We start from the raw sequence: 25,274 nt of genomic DNA, 5'->3' as shown, positions 1-25,274 counted from the left end.
ATATACATTGCCTCATTCAAGGTCATGATGCTTTATGCTTAGATATTCTTGTATGAGTTTTATGGTTTTAGTTGTTATATTTAGATCTTTGATTCATTTTCAATTCATTTTTGTATATGTGTGAGGTAGAGTGAGGTTCAGTTTCTCTCTTTTGAATGTGGACATATAGTTTTCTTCAACCTTCTTTTTGTTCATTAAAGCCCCTGAGCATATTCATGACTTGAGATCTCTTCATTTTTTTTTTCTGCCTGAAATTTTTTACCTTGGCTCTTTATATGCCTGGCCTTATCTCATCTTTTAGGCCTCATGTCAAATATCACCTCAGAGCCTCTCTCAACTACCTGATCTAATCTAAAGTTGTCCTTATTCTCATCCAGCATCTTATTTTATAACCAAATTTTAGTCTTGTTTTAGAACTTACCACTATATTTTATTAATTGTTCCCTTGTTTCTTGGGCTTTCTCCCCTGCTACAATATGAGCTCTGTGAGAGTAGGGACCTTGTCTATCCTGTTTTATCACTGTGTCTCCAATGTCTGACTCATAATAGTCAATCAGCAAATCATTGTAGAATGAACATAATGGCCCTATCACTAGTATAATACTGACACCATGTCCTCCAAATTATTTTGCAAAATAATGGATGATCTCTCCCCATAGTGTATGAGATGGTTTTTAATTAAATTTTTTCCCTAGATAGGAAAACTGAATTCTGGAAAGGGTAAAAGTGATTCCTCAAGGTCAAGTAGAGAGGCTTTGATTTGTGGAATAATTCCCACAGTATTAATTTAGCTTGTGGTATCCCACAAGAGTAAAAGAGGAAGACACAGGAAACTGTTCAAGGCCAAATCCAAGGTGTTTGAACTTGTTTTCAGCCTTCTTGTTGTTCTTCAAAATTTCTCTAAGCTCAAGAAGGAAAACCAGATGGTGCCAGAGTTGCTGGCTCTTTGCCAAACAGCAAACAGCAGCTACTGAGTAGCCCCTTAAAACTCATTAAAAATGAAAGAGACCTGTTAAACAAGCTGGAAATACACTTGCATTTCTGTGTGAGATTTCTCACAGCTCATTTTTGGTTACCTCTGGACAATGGTTGGTCGATAAAGCACTTAATACTGAAGGATTTTTAACCTCTCTGTCCCCCTCCTTATATCCTCACATCCTTCCAGAGATAGTTCTTCCTGAGTCAGCTCTTCTTGAGAAGCTGTAGTGTGTGGGAAACAGGTAAAAGGGAGACTGAGCAATCTTTTTCTCCTTCACAGGTCCTTGTCTCTTTACCCAAATTAAATGAGGATGCATCTCAAGATTGTTCCTGTTCTTGGTCTTCACATATTATAAGAATCTTGGCCATGTCATCTGCTCTTAGGGCTTATCTTCCACACTTGAACTTTAAGTCCAGAACCTTCCTCTCAGCTCCAGACCCATATAACTGTTTATTATATACTAGGATGTTCTAGAGATGCTTCTAACTTAATAGGCAAGTTGAACTCAATTATTTACTGCTCTTCATTGTCCATCAACAAAGAAAATAGGTGTGGGGAGGTCACACTGCAATCTGCCTTTATTCTTTTCATAATGAAAGATATCTTCATGCACCCAGTTTCTCAAAGCAGAAATGTAGAATTCACACTATATTTCTCCTCTTTCCTCATAATCCTTTTGGCCTCTCCCCTTTGTTCCCATCCAGCCTGTCTTGGGTCTCCAAGTCTTTTTCTGAATCCATCACTTAGGAGACCTAAGATCTCTGTGGCTTTGGGAAAGTCATTTAGCTTTTCTAAGCCTCAGTTTCCTGCCTTGAAAATGGTGATAATGTCTATTTCATAAGAATGTTGAGAGGATCAACATTATTATTCAAATTTAAGAGATAGTTACTCAGAAAAAGGTGAATCCTTATTGCAAAGATTAAGCAATGTTTGCCCACAATTCCCAGCAAATATCCATGATAACAATTTTCTGGACAAGTTTTATAGATAGAAGGCATTTTAGGCGCATCATGAATGTTCCTACGATGTCCCCAGAAACCAATATTACATTCCAGAAAAACATAAAACAAAGGTTTTTGGCTGTCAGTTGTATTTAACCACAGCTGACAATAAAACATGGTATATACTGCAAGTCTTTAGGCAAATGCCCAAATATGCCCTGGGGTTGTCTTAACCCAGTACCCAAATACTTACCCAGAAAACAAAGCTGAGTTTCATAGAGTAAGGCCTTTCTTATTGTGTGGTCCTTGTTTTCTGCAGCTGTTGCTTCATGAAAGTTTGTTGGCAAGTAGTCTTTCTCATAAAATGCTGTCTCTGCTGGCTAGCCACGATAGCCCTATCAGATTACCCTTATACGAAATACTGTCATATATTTCCTGAGCATTTTTTTTTTTATTATTCCATAACTCTAACTTTTCCTTCAGCCTCTAAGCAAATACTGAAATGGCTGGAGACACACTCATCCTTTCATCCCTTTTAATGTCTTTCTGTGGTATGGGTGCCCAGGTCTTTTGGAGCAACCTAGCTGGCTATACCATTTGGCAAAGCTAAGAAAGTGTAGTAATGCTGTAATAACCAACTGTATGCCTAGAAATCAATCTTTGTGAGTGAAATCCTCAAATTGACAAAGCTCTGTGACTTGCTTCAGGAAGCAGAGACAAGGATAATAAGGATTTCTTGGTTTTGGAAAGCAGTTTCTCTTGTTTAAATGAAATTCTTATAATCCAGTTAGAGTGTCCTCTGGGAAATGAATCAAGGTTGTTCAGAAAATCAGTTGTGTTACCAGTGGCCACTTCCACACATGGTTTGACCAACTGTGAAGGTAGGGGTGTTCAGGCTAGAAAGGCTTTAAAAGACACTGATGACTTTGTGGTGAGAGAGGTAGGATGGATAAAAATAATAGAGGAAATACTGTTGATGGACTTGGGAGAAGATCATTTGTTCTTTCAGCTATCTGGACCATCATTTAGGACACTGCTTTAGTAGTAGAATTCTAGTGAAACCTTGATCAACTGGAGCAAGAGAGAGTGGACCTTCTGTTTCTAGGCGAATCAATCTCATAATTAGTTCAGCATCAGGATACCTTGGTTAGGGGCCAAAAAGGGAAATGAAAAGTGGAGTTTTGGCGTTGCAAATGCAAGATGATCACCAATAGAAGAAAGCTTTGAAGAAGGTCTGGGTCATGAAAATGCCAATATTACAAATTTCCTTATTTTATAAGAAGACGATTTTCAAATACAAATCAGATAATGCTTTAAACCAGGTAATGGCATCCCATTCGTCTGTGCTAGGCCAGACTAGAAAGCCTTGTCAACGGTCAAAGACTGGTAGTTAATGACTCATACTAAGTCAAGATAGTCTAAGTAATAAAGTAGTAAACCTCAGGACTAAGTAGTAAACCTCAGTTTACTACTAACAAATCTGTGAACAATAGTACCTAGGAAATCTTGAGATAAACATAGAAGTTGATGATTGCTGTTTTGTGTAGCTGGTCTTGTTTTTGTAGAGGTATGTCTAAAGTTGTATGCTCTTAAAAAGTGAGAGGCTGGAAACTGGTCACATCAGCAGCCTGGGACTTAAACCATTTTTGCCACAGTTACCTATGACTGAGCTCATGGAATGCCTGCTGTACTTAAAAAGAAATCTTACAAATCTCTGCATGATCTGCCCTCTGCTTACTTCTCCAGCCTACTACCATTCTCTGCTTGATACATCATGTTTGAGCTCCACTGGCCTTACCAGGATCCTTCCCTCTTTAGATCATCTCTTGCTTCTCATCCTTCAGGTTTTCAGCTCCATGACATATCCGAGAAGCCCTTGTGATTCCTCAGTCTAAGATAGGCATCCCTCACCCTCACAACTATTTTTAATCACTTAGTGTTTATTACTGTACATTATTATTATGTTTATTTGTTTGATCTTTCCCATCTTTTTGAGTAGAATATAAACTTCATAAGGTCAGGGAACCTGTCTATCTTCTTAAACTTTGTATTTCCAGAAACTAACACAGTACCTAGTGCATGTTAGTGATTAGTAAGTAATTTTTGGTGGGTTGTCCTTCTCTAAAAGGGCAACGATCATCATGTGTGATGGATCCTCTCCACCTAGTATATAAAACTTTTAAAGAGTTTTACTGAACAACTAGATGAAAAATTTCTACATATTTTTGAAAGTTTATTTCAATATAAATATGCTTACAGAAAGATATTCATAATGCTTAATATAGTGCAATTTAGTTGAACTTATTCTACACAATTTGGACCAAAAATATGGTACATGATTTTAGTTTAAAAAAAAAAAAAGATTTGTAGGGAGACTTAGCAAAATAGCATAGATGATAGGAGCATTGCTCATCTCCTCTTGCAACCACTTCAAAGTTGTGATAGAAACACAGAGCAAACAGCCAGCAGGGCTGCCTGGGGTCTGGATGAACAAAAGCCTTACAATTAGGGAGAGAAATAAAAAATTATCCTGCAACAGTAGAAGGTAGGTGGGGGCAAAGATGTGAGGCTGCCCTGTCCCGAGCAGCTGAGCAGGACAGAGGCTACAGAAGCTGCAGCTAGCAGCTGCAGAACATCCTCTTACAGGGGCCATGTCCATGATTGGACATTCATGGTGATAGATTTGCTCACTCTGAGGACCAGCACCAGGTTAGCTTCTCTGGGGGCACCAGGGACTTACAGGGAGATGCTGAATTGTTGGAGCAAGGACCAGAGGCAAGGCTTTCTCCTGGACAGAAGTGCTGGTGGTATCCATTGTACCTCTTTTGAGCCACCCTCCCCCCCAGTGTGTGGCTGCAGCGCTGCCATAGCTGAGACATCATCAAACTGGATAATAGAGCTATCTCTGCCCATAAGATTCCCCGAAACTCGGCCTCCTCCAAATTGTAGCCCTACCCAAGCCAAATTCAGTCTTGTCTCCATGAGTCCTATGCCCCTTGCTGAGCAGCTCCAAGAACCACACTAGTGGCAGCTGGCTTCAGTTTCTTGCATGGTCTCTTGAGGCAACTATAAGCACAGCATCTGTGGATTTCTTGTTGAATCATACAGGTGGCTCTGGAGGGGCACAGGCTGGAGCTAAACTTGGCCTGCAGCTGAACTCCTCTCAGGACGGTGCCACTGGATGCATACTACACAAAGCCATGCTAATAAGACCAGGAGACCTAGGAGCTTTGCTTAGTGCATAGAAACAGAGAGAGAAAAGCAGTCAAAATGGGGCAACAACGAAGCAGGTCCCATATGAAAGAATAGAACAGAGCTCCAGGGAAAAATGGAGTCAAGCAAATTAACAGATGCAGAGTTCAAAACACTGGTTATAATGATGCTCAATGAACTTAGGGGAAGTGTAGATGAACTCAGCGAGAACTTTAACAAAGAAATAAAAAAAAACATAAAAATGGAAAATGGAAATTATAAAAGAGAACCAGTCAAAAGTGAAGAATACAATATCTGAGATGAAGAGTATATCAGAGGGAATCAACAGAATGGATGAAGCAGAGGATCAAATCACCAATATAGAAGACAGGATAGCAGAGGACACCCAAACGGAAAATCAACAAGAAAAAAAGAATCCCCCCCACCGCCAAATGAAGATATTTAAGGAATCTATGGGACAAAATTAAATGTAACAGGATCTGTATCATGGGGTACCAGAAGGAGAAGAGAAAGAGCAAGATGTTGAAAACCTATTTGACGAAATAGTGATAGAAAACTTTCCTAACTGGTGAAAGAAACAGACATACAGCCCCAAGAAGCTCAGAGAGTCCCCAAAAAAGTGAACCCAAGGTGTAGAGGAAATCAAGGACAGCTTTAACAAAGAGATAAAAAAACATAAATGGAAATGGACATTATAAAAGAGAACCAGTCAGAAATGACGAATACATTATCTGAGATGAAGAGTATATTAGAGGGAATCAACATAGTGGATAAAGAAGAGGATCGAACAATCAGTATAGAGAATAGGGAAGCCAAAAACACCCCATCAGAATGGCAAGAAAAAAGAAGCCAAGAAGATGATAATCATTTAAGAAGCCTATGAGACAAAATTCAATAAATCAGTATCTGTGTCATAGGGATACCTGAAGGAGAAGAGGGAGAACAAGAAGTTGAAAAGCTGTTTGAAGAAATAATGATGGAAAACTTTCCTCACCTGGTGAAGGAAATATACATACAAACCCAGGAAGCTCAGAGAGTCCCCAAAACCAGATACCAAAAAAGACCCACACCAAGACACATCATAATTAAAATGCCAAAGGTTAAATACAAAGAAAGAATATTAAAAGCAGCAAGAGAAAAAGAGATAGTTACTTATAAGGAAACACTCATAAGACTGGCAGCTGATTTCTCAAAAGAAACTATGCAGGACAGAAGGGCTTGGCAAAAATATATATATATATATATATATATATATATATATATATATATATATATATATATATATATATATATATATATATTCTATAGGATGAAGACCCAGGATCTATAACCAAGAATACCTTATCCAGAAAAGCTATCCTTTAGAGTTGAGGGTCAGATAAAGAGCTTCCCAGACAAAAATAAGCTAAAGGAATTTATCACCACCAAGCCAGTATTACAGGAAATGTTGGAGGGACTTCTTTAAGAAGAAAAAACATGTATCAAAAACAGGAATAAAGAATGGTAACAACTACATTCCTATCAATAAGTATCTTAAATGGAAAAGAAATAAGTGCTCAAACCAAATGATAGAGTGGCTGAAGGGATAAGAAAACAAGACCCCTACATATAAAAAGGAAGAGGATAGAAAAAGATATTTCTTTGATGGACCTAGAAGGTATTTAAGTCAGACAGAAAAAGATAAACACTATATGATTTCACTTATATGCTCAATCTAAGGAATAAAAAGAACAAACTAATCAAAAACAGACTCACAAATATACTAGAAAATTTGGTGTCAGACAGGGGGAGGGTTGTTTGGGGAGTAGGAGAATGGGGTGAAGGGCTAAAGAAGTACAAATTAGTAGCTAATGGATGGTCATGGGAATGGGGAGCACGGCATAGGGAATGCAGTTAGCATTAACACGTTGGCTAGGTGGAGGGTCAGGGAAGGGAGGGTGAATTGGGGGGATCATTTTATGAACTATATAGATGTCTAGCATATGTACTGTATACTTGAAACTAAATTAAAAAAACTAATTAAAAAAAAAGTTGTTAAAGCAGGCAGCAAGATCCATGAACAATTTATCTTTATTTTACTTCTGAATAATACTCGAGTTGTACTCTAAAAGCTTAAAAGTTGGTGGATCAAAATATTTTTGAAATGTTTCAGTTGCAGCTAACATAATGTATAGTGAGGAGAAGTCTATGTGCCACTTATGAAACAACTATGATAGCTATCCTATCTTTTTGTTAAAATTCTATGTAGCTATTAAATCAACACAAACCAAGACTGAAGTAATTTCTTTTTTTCTTTTTAAATTTTTATATTTTTATTTTAAAATTATATTTGACATACAATATTATATTAGTTTCAGGTGTACAACACAATGATTAGACATTTATATAATTTATGAAGTGATCACCCTGATAAATCCAGTATCCATCTGACACCATACATAGTTATTACAATACTGACTGTATTCTCCTATGCTATACTCTATATCCCCATGACTATTTTGTAACTACCAATCTGTACCTCTTTATCCCCGCTCCTAAACCCATCCCCAGATCTGATAATCATCAAAATGCTCTCTGTATCTATGAACTCGTTTCTGTTGTTTGTTTATCCTGTTCTCTAGATTCTACATATGACATTTGTCTTTCTCTATCTGATTTACTCCACTTAGTACAATACCCTGTAGGTCCATTCACGTTGTTGTAGATGGCAAGATTTCATTCTTTTCTATGGTCAAGTAATATTTCATTGTATTTATATACCACTTCTTCTTTATCCATTCATCCATTGATGGACACCCAGGTTGCCTCCATATCTTGTCTACTGTAAATAATTCTGCAAAAACATATGGATTTGCATGTCCCCTCAAAGTAGTGTTTTGGATTTCTTCAGATAAATACCCAGAAGTGGAATAATTGAATCATTCTTTGCCTCTTGTTATAGTCTTTGTTTTAAAGTCTACTTTGTCTGGTATAAGTATTGCTACAATAGCTTTTTTTTTGTCTCCATTTTCATGAAACATCTTTTTTCATCCCTTAACTTTCAGTCTGTGTGTGTTTTTCTTTTTGAACTGAGTCTCTTGTAGGGAGCATATGTAAGGGTCTCATTTTCTTGTTAATTCAGCCACCCTATCTTCTGATTGGAACATTTAATACATTTACATTTAAAGTAATTTTTGGTAGATATATAGGTATTGCCATTTTATTATTCATATTTTTTTCTTTTTTTCTTCTTAAAGAAGTCTCTTTAACATTTCCTGTAATGCTGTGTTGGTGATGATGAACTCCTTTATATTTTTCTTGTCTGGGAAGCTCTTTATCTGTCCTTTGACTCTAAAAGATAGCTTTGCTGGGTAGAATTAATCTTGGTTATAGATTTCATCACTTTGAATATTTCCTGCCAACCCCTCTGGCCTACAAAGTTTCTGTTGAGAAATCAGCTGTCACATGGGAGCTATATTGTAGGTAACTGCTATTCTCTTGCTGCTTTTCAGATTCCCTCTTTGTCTTTTACCTTTGGCATTTTAATGATGATGTGTCTTGGTGTGGACCTCTTTGGATTTATCTTGTTTAGGACTTTCTGTGTCTCCTGGGCTTGCATATATATTGCCTTCACCAGATTAGGGAAGGTTTCAGTCATTATTTCTTCAAATAATTTTTCAATTCCTTGCTCTTTCTCTTCCTCTTCTGGTATCCCTACGATATGAATGTTGGTACACTTGATGTTGTCCCAGAGGCCCCTTAAGCTATATTCATTTTTTTTTTTTTTTGGTGGGAGATGGATTCTTTTCTCTTGTTGCTGTTCCGATTGGGTGTTTTCTGCTACCTTATCTCCTAAATCATTGATTTGATTCTCCATTTTATCTAATCTATGGTTAATTGCTCCCAAAGTATTCTTCATTTCAGTTCTTGTACTCTTCACTTTTGACTGGTTCTTTTTTAGTTCTCCATCTCTACTTCTATGTTTTCTATGTCTTTGTTAAAATTCTCACTGAGTTCGTCTACCCTTTCCCTGAGTTCACTGAGCATCCTTATAACCAGTGTTTTGAACTCTGCATCTGTTAGATTGCTTTTCTCCGTTTTGTTCAGTTTTTTTTTTTTTTGAACTTTGCTCTGTTCTTTCATGTGGGACATTTTTCTTTGTCTTCCTGTTTTGGATGGCTACTTGCATTTGTTTCTATGTATTACATAGGGCTGATATGTTTCCCAGGCTTAGTAGAGTGGCCTTATATAGTAGTAATGATCTGGGTCCCAGTGGCACAGTCTTCCCTGGTCACCTGAGCTAGGTGTTCAGGGTCTGTCCCTTACATGGATTGTGTGTATCCTCCTTTTGTAGTTGAGCCTTGGTTGCTGTTTGCACATCATGGGAGTGATTTACCCTCAGGCTGATTGGTTGTGAGGACTGGCCATGACCAGTGAAGTGGCTTTTTCCAGAGGCTGATCCTCCAAAGCAGTATTTGCTTTAGCAGAGCTCTTGTGCCTGCCCTGTTTGCCCTTTGGGAGTGTTGTCCTCAGATGTTACCCAAGGCGATGCTCTGTCTCAGATTGAAGCTGACCACACAGAGTGCATGCCAGGGCCTCCTGGGAGGGGCCCTGCCACAGTCCAAATTCAGCTCCAGCCTGTGTCCTACCCAGGGATACCTGGCATGAGCCACCAAGTATTTTGCAGATGGTTGCCACCAACTCCGGGCTTAGAAATCCCTTAAGATGCCAAGTCACAAGCTGAAGTCAGCTGCCACTAAATCCAGGCTTGGGGCTGCTCAGCAAGAGGTACGGAGCATGCTGAGGCCATGTGGCTTGTTTAGATTTTGTGAACCTTTGAGAGATTTTAAGAAATTCTGCAGCATGAGCCAACACAAGCGGTGTGTATGGAAAAGCCACTGGAAGCGGCTCCTGTGGGCCTACATGTGGGGAGGGGCAGGATCACAGGGAATCACCAGTTCTGGGTGACCAGTGTTAGGTTGCTGTAGACTCAGATATGGTACTGCCTGAGTCTGCAAGCCGGGCGAGGAGGAGGGCTCAACAATAGAACAGGGCCCTCTGCTAGCACTTCTGTCTGGGAGAAAGCTGCCCCTCTAGCCCTCGTCCTCACATCAGACAACTCAGTTCCTCCCCATATATCCCTGGTACCATTCAAGTTTCTTCCCCAGACCTGAAGCTCAGAGCAAGTGAATCTGTCACTGAGTATGCGATCCTTTACCTCTCCATCTCACTCTGTCCCAATCTCCACTGGTTTATACAGCCAGAAGTTGTAGGGACTTCCCTTCATGGCACTGGAACCTTGGGCTGGGGAGCCTGGTGTGGAGTCGGGATCCTTCGCTCTTCCAAGGGGTTCTCTGCAGCCAAGAAATTTCTCCTGATTCTCAACTGCCATATGCAGGTGTAGGACCAGCCCATTTTGCTTCTTCGTCCTTCCTATCAGTCTCGAGATGGCCTCTTCTTTGTGTCCTCAGTTGTAGGACTCTTGTTCAGCTAGACTTTAGGTGACCCCCAATGATGAGTATTCTGTAGTTTAGTTGCAATTTTATGTGGCTGTGACAGAAGGCAAGCACACTATTTACCTATTCCATCATCTTGGCTGGAAAATGAAGTAATTTCTTGAATCTGAGTTCTAGAGATGTGCTGCAATTAGCTTGTATCAGCTCATAAGGGTAGATTGTGTATATATATCTTCCCAACTCCACTTTCATTGACTTCAAGTTGGTAGCTTGAAATTGGACATGGTGGATGTATTTATATTATGGGAACCATCAAATGCCACAACCAGGGCTCTCTTTCTTCCTTTGCCACCTAAAGCTTATTATTAAATATTTACTAGCACATCACATTGCTGGTTAATGCTGTCAGTTCATCCTCTGGGGTCAATAAGGTATCTCAACAAAAGAGTTGTCAATTCTGATTTTTATATAAAAAAGAAGCATAAGTTTCATCTCTAGGTTTTCAATCTAGAAGTAAAATTATAGTATAGGCAAAGTATACCTTCCTTATGCAAACTGCATGGGTGACAGGTCATGGAGTCTATGTGGTTTTAAAATTTTAAGCACTTATATGCAAACTCTCCAAAGATCAAGGGCAATGGGACTCTAGAAATGACTTCAGAAGTAAATGGCTCCTTCTTGTAAGACTAGAGCATAACATATACTCACAGAAATAAGAAACTTTGTTTAACAAAGCAAAACAGCAATAACAAAAACACTGACTATCCCCAAGTATTCCCAAAGAAGAATCAACTGTGACAAGATAGAAAAAATAAAGTATATACTAATGAGTATAGGTTTAGTTTTGGTGTGATGAAAATGTTCTCAAATTAAATACTGTTGATGGATTGAACAAATTTGTGAATATACTAAAAAATTCTACACATTGAAAGGGTTAATCTCATGGTATGTGACTTATATCTCAATAAATTTGTCAGTAAAAAAAAGGATATATTGGAGAACAACAACAATGAAGGTTCAAAGGAAAGTTAGAGAAATACATTTTCACAAGTTTACTGAATATTTGGCTTACATTGATATATAGTGCATTGTTAACGTCACAGAAGAGTATTTTTCAGTGAAAAAGTATCAAGAGTCAAAAGACGTAAGCATTTTTTTCCTGAAAGAATAATCAACCATTAAATTAAAAATAGGGAACAAAACTTTACCAAATAAATTAGATCATTACTTAGCATACATTACTTAGCATACATATTATTCAACTTGAGGTAATTGGAGGCACAGGGAATAAAGGATTAAAAAAGGTAAGTTAAACAAGTTCCTCTTAATTTGCAAATGGTGATCAGTTCCCTAAATGACAGGGGTAGCTGCTAAGCAAAGGGCAATATTTATTGTTGCATAGAGTGGAATCGACTATTTTTCTTATGTCAAAAAATTTAGTCATATTTCATACAGAGTTATTATGTGTCTGTTAATGTTGACTTATTTTTAATGAGAGAGTGTTTAGCATTCCTCTTTATATAGCCCTATATCTGAAGCAGTGATTCTTAAATTGGGAGATTATAAAGTTTATCTCAGGAGCTTATATTGTCAAAATTCTGACATTTCACCTAAGAGGTCATCTCTCCTTCCCCCAGAACTGCCTTAGTAAGCCATTATTACAGATGAGAATGTGGTTTGTCAGTGTGTTGGGGTAGAAAAAATTGATTAAAAACTGCTGATGGAAAATAGCAAAATGGACAAATGCATGCTATATAAGGCTATATAGCAGATAAACGACAGGATGCCTGCTTGTATTCACAGCAGAAAGAAAAAACTGTCAACTTCATTAAATAATCAAGGTATAATGAATGTGATAAACTGCTAGTTAATTTACTCTCACATTTTGAATTATTGCCACAAAATGCTAGAAAACAAGCCTGATAAACTTTATAGCATTCTGGCAAAGCAAGCGGGCCACTACAGAAGCGAAGTTACTTTGGGTCAACTTTGTATGTTCTGTTAAGATAAGCTAGTTACCATTCTTCTTTTCAAATCATTTTGTTCAGCAAAGTTCCCTGTTCACAAGGCATCTGGGAAATGAGACACATATGGAAAAAAAAAAACTAATACAAGGTAGAAAGCGATGTTTCCTCAAATAAATATGGAGTGCCAGGGACACTCATAGGTGGGATCGAAATGACACCCGGGACATTCGGTTGTAGCAGAACATCAAGCAAAGCCCCATTAATCTCTAGACTTCTCAACTCTTTTCTCAAGCAGTAAAGCAATTATTGATGCTTCGGGATAAGTTAGACACTGCCTTTTGGCAGTACTGTTATTTTTTAAAAGGTGTTATTTAGTCTTCTCAGCGTGTGATTTTAAGTGTCTTAAATGTAAACTCGTTACATCTCGGAGCCATAAATTACTCTGTTGGCGCACCTTCCCCATCAGACAGTGGAAATTAGTTTGAGAAAGAGGTTATTCTGTTTTACTCCATTCAGGCATGTGTTTTCTAAGTTGTTTTCAGCTGCATATGTCGGCTACTTAATACATATGGAGAAGTTATTTAGGGGTTTGGAGGAAAGTTAGGGATAACTTCTATTCCTCAACAAGCATTTGGGCAGCAGATGAGTAAGTGAGATAGATATGCAGTTCAAATGTGGGTGTGCCTGCACACACACACACATACATTCACTCATACACAGCTGACTTGGCAGCTGTGAGGATGAAGGTGGTGGGGGACTCAGTGCCCACTAAACTACTTCAAGTGCCTGCATGTATGAGGCTGGATTTAAAGCCTCCAGCATGCTTAGAGTTAATTCCTATTAGGTTGGACTCCGCCCCTCTCTCCCAAAGGTAAAGCAAGGTTTTCAGTCATCACTGCAAAGAGCAGCTGGGATTCCCATCTCCTTCTGACAAGCTGTGAGAAGTTGTTTCTCAGATCTGAGTCTGAAGAGAGGGAACAAGTCAATCAGCCTTCGTGGTCAGAAGGTAAATTTGCAACTTGGGCCAAATGCAATTGAAACAGCTGGATAAGAAACTGCTTTGCTTTTCCTTTGCTCAGCCCCTCTTCTTGCCTCCTTTCTCAGGCTTCCTGTCCTTTGACCTTACAGCTCAGAGAAGCTGCTTTTTTGTGTGTTTTTTTTTTCCCCAAAGGCAGCCTGGTTCGTCTTTCCTTCCTCATAGTCTGTTGTTTGCACAGAGACTAAGAGGAATCAGGCTGGGCTTTTATTTCATATTGACATGGTCTGAGGACGTAAGGGTTAAATGCTAGTTGGTTTCCCCAGAAGAAGTGGTAGCTCGCTTAGAGGAAATGAATGTCTGTAGGAGTGGAGGGTTCTGTTCTGACCTGTCTATAGAATAGTGGATATGGTTTTCTGATGTGCTAGGCTGATCTTTTAGACTTGCCTAAATTGAAGTTATGGGACTGAAATGGGGTGATGGCATTAAATTGAAATGCAGATGTTGAAGGCATTCAGGCTGGAAATAAAAGACTGTAGTATTCTTCAGTAAATATCTGTGAGTTCCTACTATGTGCCAAGAATGTTGATTTCCAAAAAAAAAAAACCCTGAAATAGTTTAACTATAAATCCATTCTTAAAAAGAACACTGGGACAAGTGGTTACATTTTGTGGTGGAAACTGAAAGCAGAAAGAACCCTAGAGGTGAGGAGACATCACTGGTTGGTTGGGGGAAAGGGTGGAGAGAAGAGTGATGTTCTACTTCTTTGGTGACTTCAAGTCTTCTCTATTACTTATGGGAGAATGGAGCCTTCTCTGGTAGCTCCAGAGAATTGACACTTATCCTCATGTTAGGTAGACCACAGAGGTTATTTCACTTGAACTTTACATTTTACTATCTCCATTTTATAGATGAAACTGAAACTAAGAAGTTTTAAGTGATCCTTTCAAGTTTATAGAACCTATAAGGGACAGAACTCAGGACCCTATCCAAGATCTGATTCCAAAATCTGGACTCTTTTCTACTAAAATAGTATTTCGCAATCATTAATTTCCATCACAACCAATTGAAGATCTTTAAAAATGCAAAGCCCATACACAAATTATAATTCAGTGAATTTTAGGAGTGTAATAGTCTGCATTTTGAACAAGCATTGAAGGTGATTCTGAAGCAGAGGGTTTAGGGCCCTCATTTTAAGAAACACTCTTAGCATGCCTTGCTGCCTCTCATGTCTGCTAAAGTTGTTGGAGAAGCATTTGAATTACCTTCTACCTACACTGTTTAGATTTACTAAATGCAGATGGTTGGCTGTGATGGCATTTTATTCCCTGATGAGGTCATGAGTAGAGGAACTACTGGGGCAAAAATAGCAGGACTGGGGCTATGAACTTAAGGGTGTGGAGAGATGGTTTACCAGTTAGCTCATTGTTGGTAGGACTTAACAGTGTCTTGCCAGAACAGATTGGTAGGAGTAGCTTCTGTTAGAGGTGTGAGATAGGACCCCTAGCCAACCAACTGAGCACTGAAGGTGGTGATACCTGTCCACGCAGAATGAGAATAGGAATGAAGATCTCTAATTGGCACCCCACTTTCCAGAGCAGAAGACAAATGGGAAGGTTAATGGGGAACATTCTTTTTTCAGGGAAGGGAGAAGCTCATATAAAATTTAGAGAATCATTCTAATCCTTACCTTTCTAACTTCGGACTTTGGAGAAAGGAAAGAGATCAGGACCTGAGACAGAGGTTCTTTTTATGGGCTCTTTCTGTCTCTGTATGGCATGGCCAACTTTATTATTTAGAATTGGCTTTCTATGTTGTCAATGATTTGGTGGTCCTCTTTCTCCACTTACTCTCTGGCATTCTGTCTTCTAATACCTTATCTGCTTGTGATCATCTCCACCTCAGGATGAAAAGATGCAAATAAATAAACAAACCCAACACAGTTAGTTTTGCTAATCTTTCAATCACAGGATAAAAGAAGAGGGAAGGAGGTGGAAAGCTTAGAAAGAGGATCAGCAAGTGTGAAAGCTGAGGAAATGTCATCCAAATAAATTTAATTAAAAAAAAGAGAGAGACAAAGCTTAGGTTAAAAGTGAGGTCTTCTTAAGCAGAGAGTAGAATGGTGGTTGCTAGTGGCTGGGTGGAGGAGAAAATTAGAAAATGTTGTTCAATGGGTGTAAAATTTCAGTTAGGCCGATGAATAAATTTTAGAGATTTTCTGTACAACTTTTTGCCTGTAGTTAACAATATGGTGTTGTGTACTTTAAAACACATTAAGAGGATAGATCTTATATTAAGTGTTCTTAACACACACACACACACACACACACACACACACACACACACACACCACAAAACAACACAAGGAATTTTTCGAAAATTATAAATATGTATAGTACCTTAATTTTGGTGATGGCATTACAGATGTAGGCATATTTCTAAACTCATCAAGATGTATATATTAAATATATACAACTTTTTCATATATTGATTATGCCTCAATAAAGCTTGGAAAAGTGAGATCTTCAAGTCATCAAGACACAAATGAGAAATAAAGCCCTCAGAGTAGCTGTATCATGAGATAATTTCAAGCATAGGAAAACCTGGAACAATTTTCTTCATGGGGATATACAGAGTAGGAGAAACTTCTGAGGGACTCAAGTGGCCAAAAATATTGATAGAAATGTTTGAGAAGTGGTAATAGATACTTCTTGAGGTTATGTCTGAGACAGAATGATCTAGAATGGTCTGACTGCTTATATTCCCAACTTGATACAAGTAGTCACATTGGCAAAGACATTTCTCTGGAATAGGACTCTATGCACTGGAAACATATACCTGTTTATTTTGCTCATTTCCTAGCGAAGTCTCAATACTGAGTATGATGTATTTGTAACAGAGTCGGAAGATAGGCAATGCACTCTATCCGGGGGCATGAGGAGAAAGACCTGTTCATATTCCTTTGCCCAAATCAGTGCCAACAAAGCAGCTTCTTGCAGATCAGTCCAAACCCAGAAGTCTTACATTTTCCTCAGCACCTGCAATTCAGAGATTCTCTTTGCTGACCACTTCATTTTCTGGTCATTAACTCAATGGCTGCGTTGCCTAGACCTTATTACCCTTGGTAAGGTAGTGCTTTCTTAAGTCATATGTTGTATAACAAGCTCAGTGGGAGCATAAGGATTTGATTCTCTTTTTGTGGGGAATGGGGAGGAGGGAAGATAGAGGAAGGATTTTGTTTTTCTCCACCAGGAAAAATATAACAGCAATGTTTCCAGTTTTGCTGATACTAAAGTACCCACATATGAGTAGGTACACATGAGAGTAAAAAGGTGAGAACAAATGATTAAAGACTGGGCAATGAGTCACCACAGGGAGAGATAGAGTACTCGTTTTGGGAAATAAGGCTAACAAGAAGCTAACAGCAATCTGAGTTGATGAAGGGCTCTCAACTGGAAGATAGCGGCCAACCTGTTCTTCATTCCCTCTGAGGACCTGACCTAAGGAATTGGTCATGAATTACAGACAAAAAGGTTTAAACAAGACATATCAAATGATTTATTGACAATTGGAGTTGTTAAACTACTGAGAAAAATTGTAGAGTCCCTTTTTTTAGAGTTTTTTTAAAAGCAGTAAAGATAACCACTCGACATGTACAGCTTAGGAAGGCTTCCTGTTTCATATAAGTTGAAGTGATCTGTGTTAGAATGCCTATCATATCTCTAAAGATTAGTCAACATTAGTCTTTAGTAAGGACAGTAAATTTAGAACAGACTTCAAGCTTCCACTCCGATTGTTACAACTTTCTGGCTGCACTCACTGCATCTCATATAACCATTCTCAGAAAAAGGTGTGTGACCCTTTTAGGATATGGAGAAACTAAGGGTTGAGGAACCATATAACACTAGAGAGGTCAAAAACAATTCTATCAATATCTAGTTACTGGACCACTCAGCAGGAGTACCAGAGTGAGTTCTTGGTTTCTAAAATCCAGTGTGGCTATATGGCTAGACATTCCAGGAGAGGGACACAAAGCTATTACATACATGAAATATTCAAGAAGAATAAAGATAGACTAAAGTATAGCATTGTGTGTCATTTTTATTTATGTGAACACAAAGAGATTTGGCTAGTCCCTGGCAGTGAACTTGGATTACTTTGGAGGATGTTATGAAGAGAGGCTACACATTGCAGGAGATGCAGGAACTAAAAGCATTTACTTGAATATACTTCCCTATCTGGCACATGTGAACATGTAGTAGTGTGCATGCACAGATTCCATATGGACCATGGCCTCACTATCCAGCCACAGCAGAAGCTGGCCCGGGGCTTATTTTGTACTCAGAAAATACTGAGTCATTGGATCCCTGAGACTTCATCCTTAACTACATGAGGTCAATTCTATGATACAGAAAGCTTTACATTTAAAATATACAGGCTTTCTATCCATTAATTCCATGGTCACTTTTTAAAAATTATATATATATTGTTTTATTTTTCAAATATAGTTGGCATAAAATATTATATTAGTTTCAGATGTACAGCATAGTGATTAGACATCTAAATAACTCACAAAGTGATCACCCCAATAAATATAGTATCCCTCTGCCCCCTTGCATATTTGTTACAATATTATTGACTACATTCCTTATGCTATACCTTATATATCCAAGACTATTTTGTAACTACTATTTTGTACTTCTTAATCCCTTCTCCCTTTTTCACCTACCCTGCAACAGTCCATCCATCTAGTAACCATCAAAATGTTCTCTATCTGTGAGTCTGATTCTGTTTTATTTGTTTATTATGTCCTTTAAATTCCACATGTATGTGAAATCATATGGCATTTGTCTTTCTCTATCTGACTTACTCCACTTAACAAAATACCCTCTAGGTCAATCATGAAATACCTTTTTCTGTTCCTTTACTTTTAGTCTGTGTGTGTCTTTTAATCTGAAGTGAGTCTCTTGTAGGCAGCATATGTAAGGGTCTTGTTTTCTTCTCCATTCAGCCACTCTGTCTTTTGATTGGAGCATTTAATTCTTTTTCATTTGAAGCACTTGTTGATAGATATGTAGTTATTGCCATTTTATTATTCATATTTTTGATATATATTTTTTCTTCTTCTTAAAGAAGTCCCTCCAACATTTCCTGTAATACTGGCTTGGTAGTGATGAAGTCCTTTGGCTTTTTCTTGTGTGAGAAGCTCCTATCTGTCCTTCAATTCTAAATGATAGCTTTGCTAGATGGAGTAATCTTGATTGTAGGTCCTGGCTTTTCATCACTTGGAATATTTTGTGCCAATACCATCTGGCCTGCAAAGTTTCTGTTGAGAAATCGACTGATAGTTTTATGGGAGCTCCCTTATTGGTAATTAACTGATTTCTCTTGCTACCTTTCAGATTCTCTCTTTGTTTTTAACCTTTGGCATTTTAATGATGATGTGTCTTGGTGTGGGCCTCTTTGGGTTCATCTTGTTTGGACTCTCTGCATTTCCTGGGCTTGGATGTTTATTTCTTCAGATTGGGAAGGTTTCAGTTATTATTTCTTGAAATAGGTTTTCAATTATTTGCTCTCTCTTCTCCTTCTGGTACCCTTATGATGTGAATGTTGGTGCACTTGATGTTGTCCTCGAGGTCCCTTAAACTATTCTCATTTTCTTTTTTTATTTTTCCTTGTTGCTGTCTTGATTGGGTGTCCTCTGCTACCCCATCTTCTTTTTTGCTGATTTGATCCTCTGCTTCATCCAATCTGTTGATTTCCTCTAATGTACTCTTCATCTCAGATATTGTGTTCTTCATTTCTGACAGGTTCCCTTTTATGTTTTCCATCCCCATTTTTATGTTTCCTATTGCTTTATTAAAGTTGTACCTGAATTTATTTACTATTTCCCTAAGTTCATTGAACATCCTTTAACCAGTGTTTTGAACTCTGCATCTGGTAGATTGCTTGTCTCCATTTTATTTAGCTCTTTTTCTGGAGCTTTGTTCTGTTCTTCTATGTGGGATATGTTTCTCTGTCTTCCCATTTTGGCTGCCTTCCTGCATTTGTTTCTATATATTAGGTAGGGCTCCTAAGTCTCCTGGTCTTAGTAGAGTGTCTTTATGTAGTAGGTGTCCTGAGGGCCCCAGTGGCACAGTCTTCCCTGGTCACCTGAGCCAGGTGCTCAAGGTGTGTCCTTTGTGTGGGTGTTGTGTGCCCTCCTGCTGTAGTTGAGCCTTGGCTGCTATTTTCACTTCAGTGGGAAGGATTGAACTTTGAGCTGATTGGTTGCAAGGACTGGCTAGTGAGAGGCTGATCCTATGGAGCAGGACTCACTTTAGCAGGGTTTTAGTGCCTGCCTACTCTGCTTTTGGGGGTGTCCTCCTCAGAAGCAGCCCTGGGTGGTGCTTTGGCTCTGGCTGCAATTCAAGCAGGCTACTGGACATGTTGGCCCAAAGGCCTCCTGGGAGGGGACCAGCATCATGCCAAGTTCAGCAGTAGTCTGTGCACTTACAGAGCCACCTGGTAAGGGTCACTAAGCAATCTGTAGTTGGATGTTATCTGTGCTGGGCTAATAGGTGCCCCAAAAGGCCAAGCCGGGACTGAGGCTGGCTGCCGCTAGTGCCAGGCTTGGGGCTGCTCAGCAAGAGGTGTGGAGTATGTGGAGGTCAGATGCTGTTTCTTTGGGTTTTGCGAGCCTTTGAGAGATTTTAGGAAAGCCTGTGGCATGAGCCAAGACAGGCCATTTGTATGGGATAAACCATTGGAGACAGCTTGGGTGGGCCAGCAAGTTGAGAGAGGCAGAGTCTCAGGGAATTACCTTGGTGGAGTGTCCTGTGTTAACCAGGTTGATGGAGACTCAGATATGGATACCACCTGCTTCCACACTCTGGGAGGGCTCAACCAAGGAACAATGGATACTGCCAGCACTTCTGTCCAGGAGAAAGCCACCCTTCCAGCCCTCACCCTGAAGCCTGACCACTGTCTTTCCGTATGTCCCTGGCACTCCTTGAGCAGTTGCCCTAGTACTGGTGCTCAGAGTGAGTGAGTCCATCAATGAGTAAGTCTGGGTGTGGGCCCTTTAAGAGGAACACCTGCGACTCCTGCAGGCCTTCACCTGACTCAGTCACAATCTCCACTGGTTTTCACAGCTAGAAGTTATGAGGATTTGTCTTCCCGTCACTGGAATCCTGAGCTGGGGAGCCCAGTGTGGGGCCAGGACCAGTCGCTCCTCCGAGAGAGCAGGGAACTCTGCAGCCAAGATAACCCTCCCCATTCTTGACTGCCACATGCAGATGTGGGACTAGGCCATTTCGCATCTCAGCCTCGAGGTGACCTCTTATGTATGTCCCCAGTTGTATGATTTCTGTTCAGCTAGACCTCAAGAGACTCCCAATGATGGTTGCTCTGTAGTTTCATTATAATTTTGGTGCAGCAGCATCTACCTTCTATGCCTTTTTGTCCGGTGCTTCCATGGTCACTTTTAACTTAATACTGTTTGAGTCCTGAAGAAAGAACATTAGAGAATTATCTGTGGCAGTGATTTTCAACCTGCTGTTCATGAAATATGCTGGCTCACCACATTTCTAGTCCTAAATAGGGTGACTAACTCATCCAAGTTTGGGGCATTCCTTTTTTTATCACTAAGTCCCACATGCCAGGAAATCTCTCAGTCCCAGGCAAACTGGCATGATTGGTCATACTAGTATGTCTAGTAACCATCTGTCACTGTAAAGTTATTATGATATTATTGACTATATTACTTATGCTGTACCTTCCATCCCTGTGATTTATTTTATAACTAGAAGTTTGTATCACTTATTCCCCTTCACCTTTTTCACTCATCCCCTATCCCTTCCTCTCTGGCAACTATCACTTTCTTTTCTTTATCTATGAATCTGTTTCTGTTTTGTTTTGTTTGTTCATTTCTTTTTTTTTTTAAGTCCACATATAAGTGAAATCATATGATATTTGTCTTTCTCTGCCTGACTTATTTAGCATAATACCCTCTGGGTCCATCTATGTTGCAAATGGTAAGAATTCATTCTTTTTTATTGCTGAGTAATATTCTATTATGTATGTGTGTGTGTGTGCGTGTGTGTGTGTGTATACACACACACACACGCACACACACACACATCACATCTTCTTTATCCAATAAATAAAGCATCAATAGAATATTGCAGTTTTTTAAGCAGCTTGATTTGTCACAGATGACGATGACCTTATATCAGAACCCCTCTTCTTATTATTAGTACAGTCTAAGTACCACTCACTGATATAGTCCCTTTCTCTGTCTTGAGTTCTTTGCCATTCTTCTGGTTGTCATACTGGCCCTTTTTATCTCAAGGTGATGATATTCGTGGGAGACATACAGGGTTAGTTCTGACTGCAATTGTTGAGCTGGAAACAACTAATGCTCCTGTTCTGCTGATTTACATGCTGCTTGGAGAAAGTGACCTTCCTCCTACCATTCCTGTCTTCTCTTCTAATCCTTTCCCCAGTCTTAAACATTTTTTTGAAATCCTGAATAGGAGACCATAGAGGCTTTTAATTGTAATACTATTGGAGCCATAAAGGAGAATATGAAAGAAGGTTGCATGTGAAGAAGTGGGATATGATGGCTCTGCCATTGTATCACTGTGTCACATTGGGCAAGTCACTTAGCTTTCTGACCTTCAATTTGCTCATGTGTAAATTTGAGATAATACCTTTCTTACAAACCTAAGAAAATTGTTGGGCAGAGCACATGAAATAGTGGACTTGGAAGGGACTATGATGGTGCAGCCACAGCTGTTTATCAGCTTGTTTGCTCTCATCCTCTGGCCTGGGCTTCTTCACCGGGAAGTGAGTCCATAACAGAGGGCTGTTTGCTCTTTTCATAATCTTACCAACTGTAATACAACAAGAAGAGACGTTATCTCATTGTGGCCAAGCATACTTGTTTTCTAACAGCAATTACTCAAAAGAGTTCCACTTCTCCTCCTGTGGCTTTCAATCCCTCATCACATCTTTCTCTCATTTCCTCCACTCTTAGGCACAAAGCCTCTTTCCCAAGGGCTCATCTCAAGGCACTTTCTTCCCAAGTTTTAACATTCCAAGGTAAGCACCTGCAATTTATGATCTCTGGTCTCTTCCTGCACAAAACACATAGCACACAATACATATGTATCAGGAGGGGAATTGCAGTGGAGTGGAAAAAGAGCATTATATTAAGACTCAAATAACTAGCCCTTTACCCTTGAGTAAATCACTTACTCTCTGTAAGTGATGGTGGAGGGAGGAGTAGTTAGCACTTTGTTGTAGAAGAGTACTGGCCTAGGAATATGAAGATTGGGTTTCTTATTCTGATGTTGTTGCTTGCTAATTTACTCTATGATTTGGGAGAAATCATTTCCCCCTTTACCAGGCTATACTCCCATATATGTAAAACGAGAAGGTTAAATTAGGTGATTCATTAAGTTCCCTGCCAGCCTAGAAATTGGATGCTTTGTGAAATGAGTTTCATTAAATAAACATGACTTGGAGTGCCTTATCTGTGCCAAGCACTGTTTGATGATGGTTGCGAAAGAGCTCATGGCTGGGCAAATTCCCTGAGACCTTGAGTACAACTGCTACTCACTCCTGATATTGTCACACAGTGGTACTGTGTTAGCCCCATAGATCCAGTTCCTGAACTTTTCTTGCCATGAGTCTCCCACCCCTGAACCTCTCTTCCACCACCTGTAATTTTAACCAATGTTGATGAATTATGGAGAAGTCTCTGAAACATACTCTACCATCTGCCTGCTGGAGACATTCACAGAACTGTCATCAAGCTGCAGTGTGGTCTCTGGCTGCCATAATTGAGAAATAGGCCAGAAAGCAAAGGCAGATGAATGGAGTTTGGAGGGAAGTGGTTGGTTTTTGTCAGAGGAGTCTGTTAAAGCCATTTGTGAGCTGGACCAAGGAGATTAGATCTTAAAAGGCTCTCAGCACCTTGAACCTGAGATTATGTGTTCCAAAGGCACCTTGAAAATGTCCTTACAGCTACATATATGTTCCTGCTCTCAGGCAAGGGTTACCTGATTCATTTCAGAAAGATGAGACACTTTCTTGATTATATTCAGCAAAGGAAGATGCAGCTTTTCTTAGTAGCTTGTATAGAGTTAAACAACCCTGACTAGTTAGAAATTCCCTCCCATTTTGATTTTGGGAGAAAATGACTGAAAGATGTTCAGTAAGCATAGGGTATGAGACTAAGCACCCCTTATTTTATTCTACCCATTTCAACATGGTTGATGTATTCCCGTGAAAAGCCAACATGAATGCACTATTGGAAATTCTACTTAGGTCGCATGTATACATACTGCAACTCCATGGTGAGTTCTTCCTTCTCCTTTGAAGTAGGGGCAGGCCCTGTGAGTTGTCTTCCTTCTTCCTTCACTCACTGCAAATAACTTGGTTCCTGACCTTCTCGAGTTATTGTTTTTTTCCAGGCCTTCCGGCCAGCAAGACCATTCCACTGGAAACTGGGGCTCTCTGGGCAGCCTGAATTTCATTAAGGCTTCCTCTGGCTACTTGTTCCATGCTGGATGTTAAGAGTTAAAAACTGTCTGATCAGGCTGCATTTGATTTAGCAGAGCAGTAACTCATTCAGTTCTATGGTTTTTTTTTTTTTTTCATTGCAGCTTAGGGACCATAGAACTCTGAATCATGCACAAGAAAGAAAATATGGGAAAAGTGCTGGAAAGCAGAATCCCATAAGGACCTAAATGGTCCTCGAGAGAATAATCTTATCCAGAAGCAAAGGCCAAGTGGCAGTACTGGCCAGCCAGATGAAAAATAGGCCAATGGAGCCTACATGATAACTTTCTGCATTTGGTGCTATGACCCAACTCATTTCCCCATCCCTGCAGAGAAACCTGGGACCATGAGGAGCAGCCTAACCCTGGTGGGGATCCTCTGGGCCTTCCTGTCTCTTGTTACCGCTGTGGCCAGTTCTACCAGTTACTTTCTGCCTTACTGGCTCTTTGGATCCCAGCTGGGGAAGCCAGTGTCATTCAGCACATTCCGGAGGTGCAACTACCCTGTGCGGGGCAAGGAGCGCAGTCTGATCATGGTGGAAGAATGTGGGCGCTATGCCAGCTTCAGTGCCATCCCAAGCCTTGCCTGGCAGATGTGCACAGTGGTGACAGGTGCTGGCTGTGTTCTGCTACTCCTGGTGGCACTGGCTGCTGTCCTCAGCTGCTGCATGGAAGAGCTCATCTCCAGAATGATGGGACGTTGCATGGGAGCAGCGCAATTCGTGGGAGGTAAGACTATGTTGGCTGAGATTGGATTGGCTGAGATTTGGGGAGTGAGAGTGGGGAGAGAATGGAAAGTGTTGCCTTATGGGAAATCTACTCTCACCCCCTCCCCTATGTCCAACTCTAAGGCTACATATGAAAGGCGACTCCTTTGAAACACTTAGTCTAGGACTTCCCAAAGTACAATCTATATCAGGATTTTATTCACAGAAAAATCGGTTAGTAGGCAGAGTTGATATCTGCTTTTTTAGCCTCCATTTTCATCACTTTCTATCTGCCTGCAGGGTGCCCATTTAAGAATGTAATCTAGATCGGCTTTCCAGAAGCAGCAACACATACTCTAATAGTACTGCTCCAATAAACTTGATCTTTAAAAGCCCTAATCTCTGGTAGTTATCTCAGAGGACAGTGATCTAATAAACACATACACACAGGTGCTAATCACTAACAAGAGTTTAATGCATAGTCCTCACCAAAGAAATACATCTCTAAC

General features: G+C 39.7%; 1 protein-coding gene across 2 annotated transcripts in view; it reads left to right on the top strand.

The window, feature by feature from the left end:
- The first annotated feature begins 13,224 nt into the window (after positions 1 to 13,224).
- The window catches only part of LHFPL1 (LHFPL tetraspan subfamily member 1), a 50,875-nt gene continuing 38,825 nt past the window's right edge, over positions 13,225 to 25,274 (top strand). Inside the window, exons 1-2 of one of the 2 annotated variants that reach the window (XM_011374353.1) lie at positions 13,225 to 13,541; positions 24,392 to 24,787. In XM_011374353.1, the coding sequence (XP_011372655.1) occupies positions 24,406 to 24,787 (382 nt within the window). In that variant the 5' untranslated portion in view covers positions 13,225 to 13,541; positions 24,392 to 24,405. Of the gene's footprint in view, positions 13,542 to 24,293; positions 24,788 to 25,274 lie in introns of those variants that run through there. The other variant, XM_023520020.1, reaches the window with a different exon arrangement.

This window comes from Pteropus vampyrus, unplaced genomic scaffold (genome assembly GCF_000151845.1).
Source record: "Pteropus vampyrus isolate Shadow unplaced genomic scaffold, Pvam_2.0 Scaffold244, whole genome shotgun sequence".
Lineage (NCBI taxonomy): Eukaryota > Metazoa > Chordata > Mammalia > Chiroptera > Pteropodidae > Pteropus > Pteropus vampyrus.
This window is presented reverse-complemented; position numbering and strand designations above follow the sequence as displayed.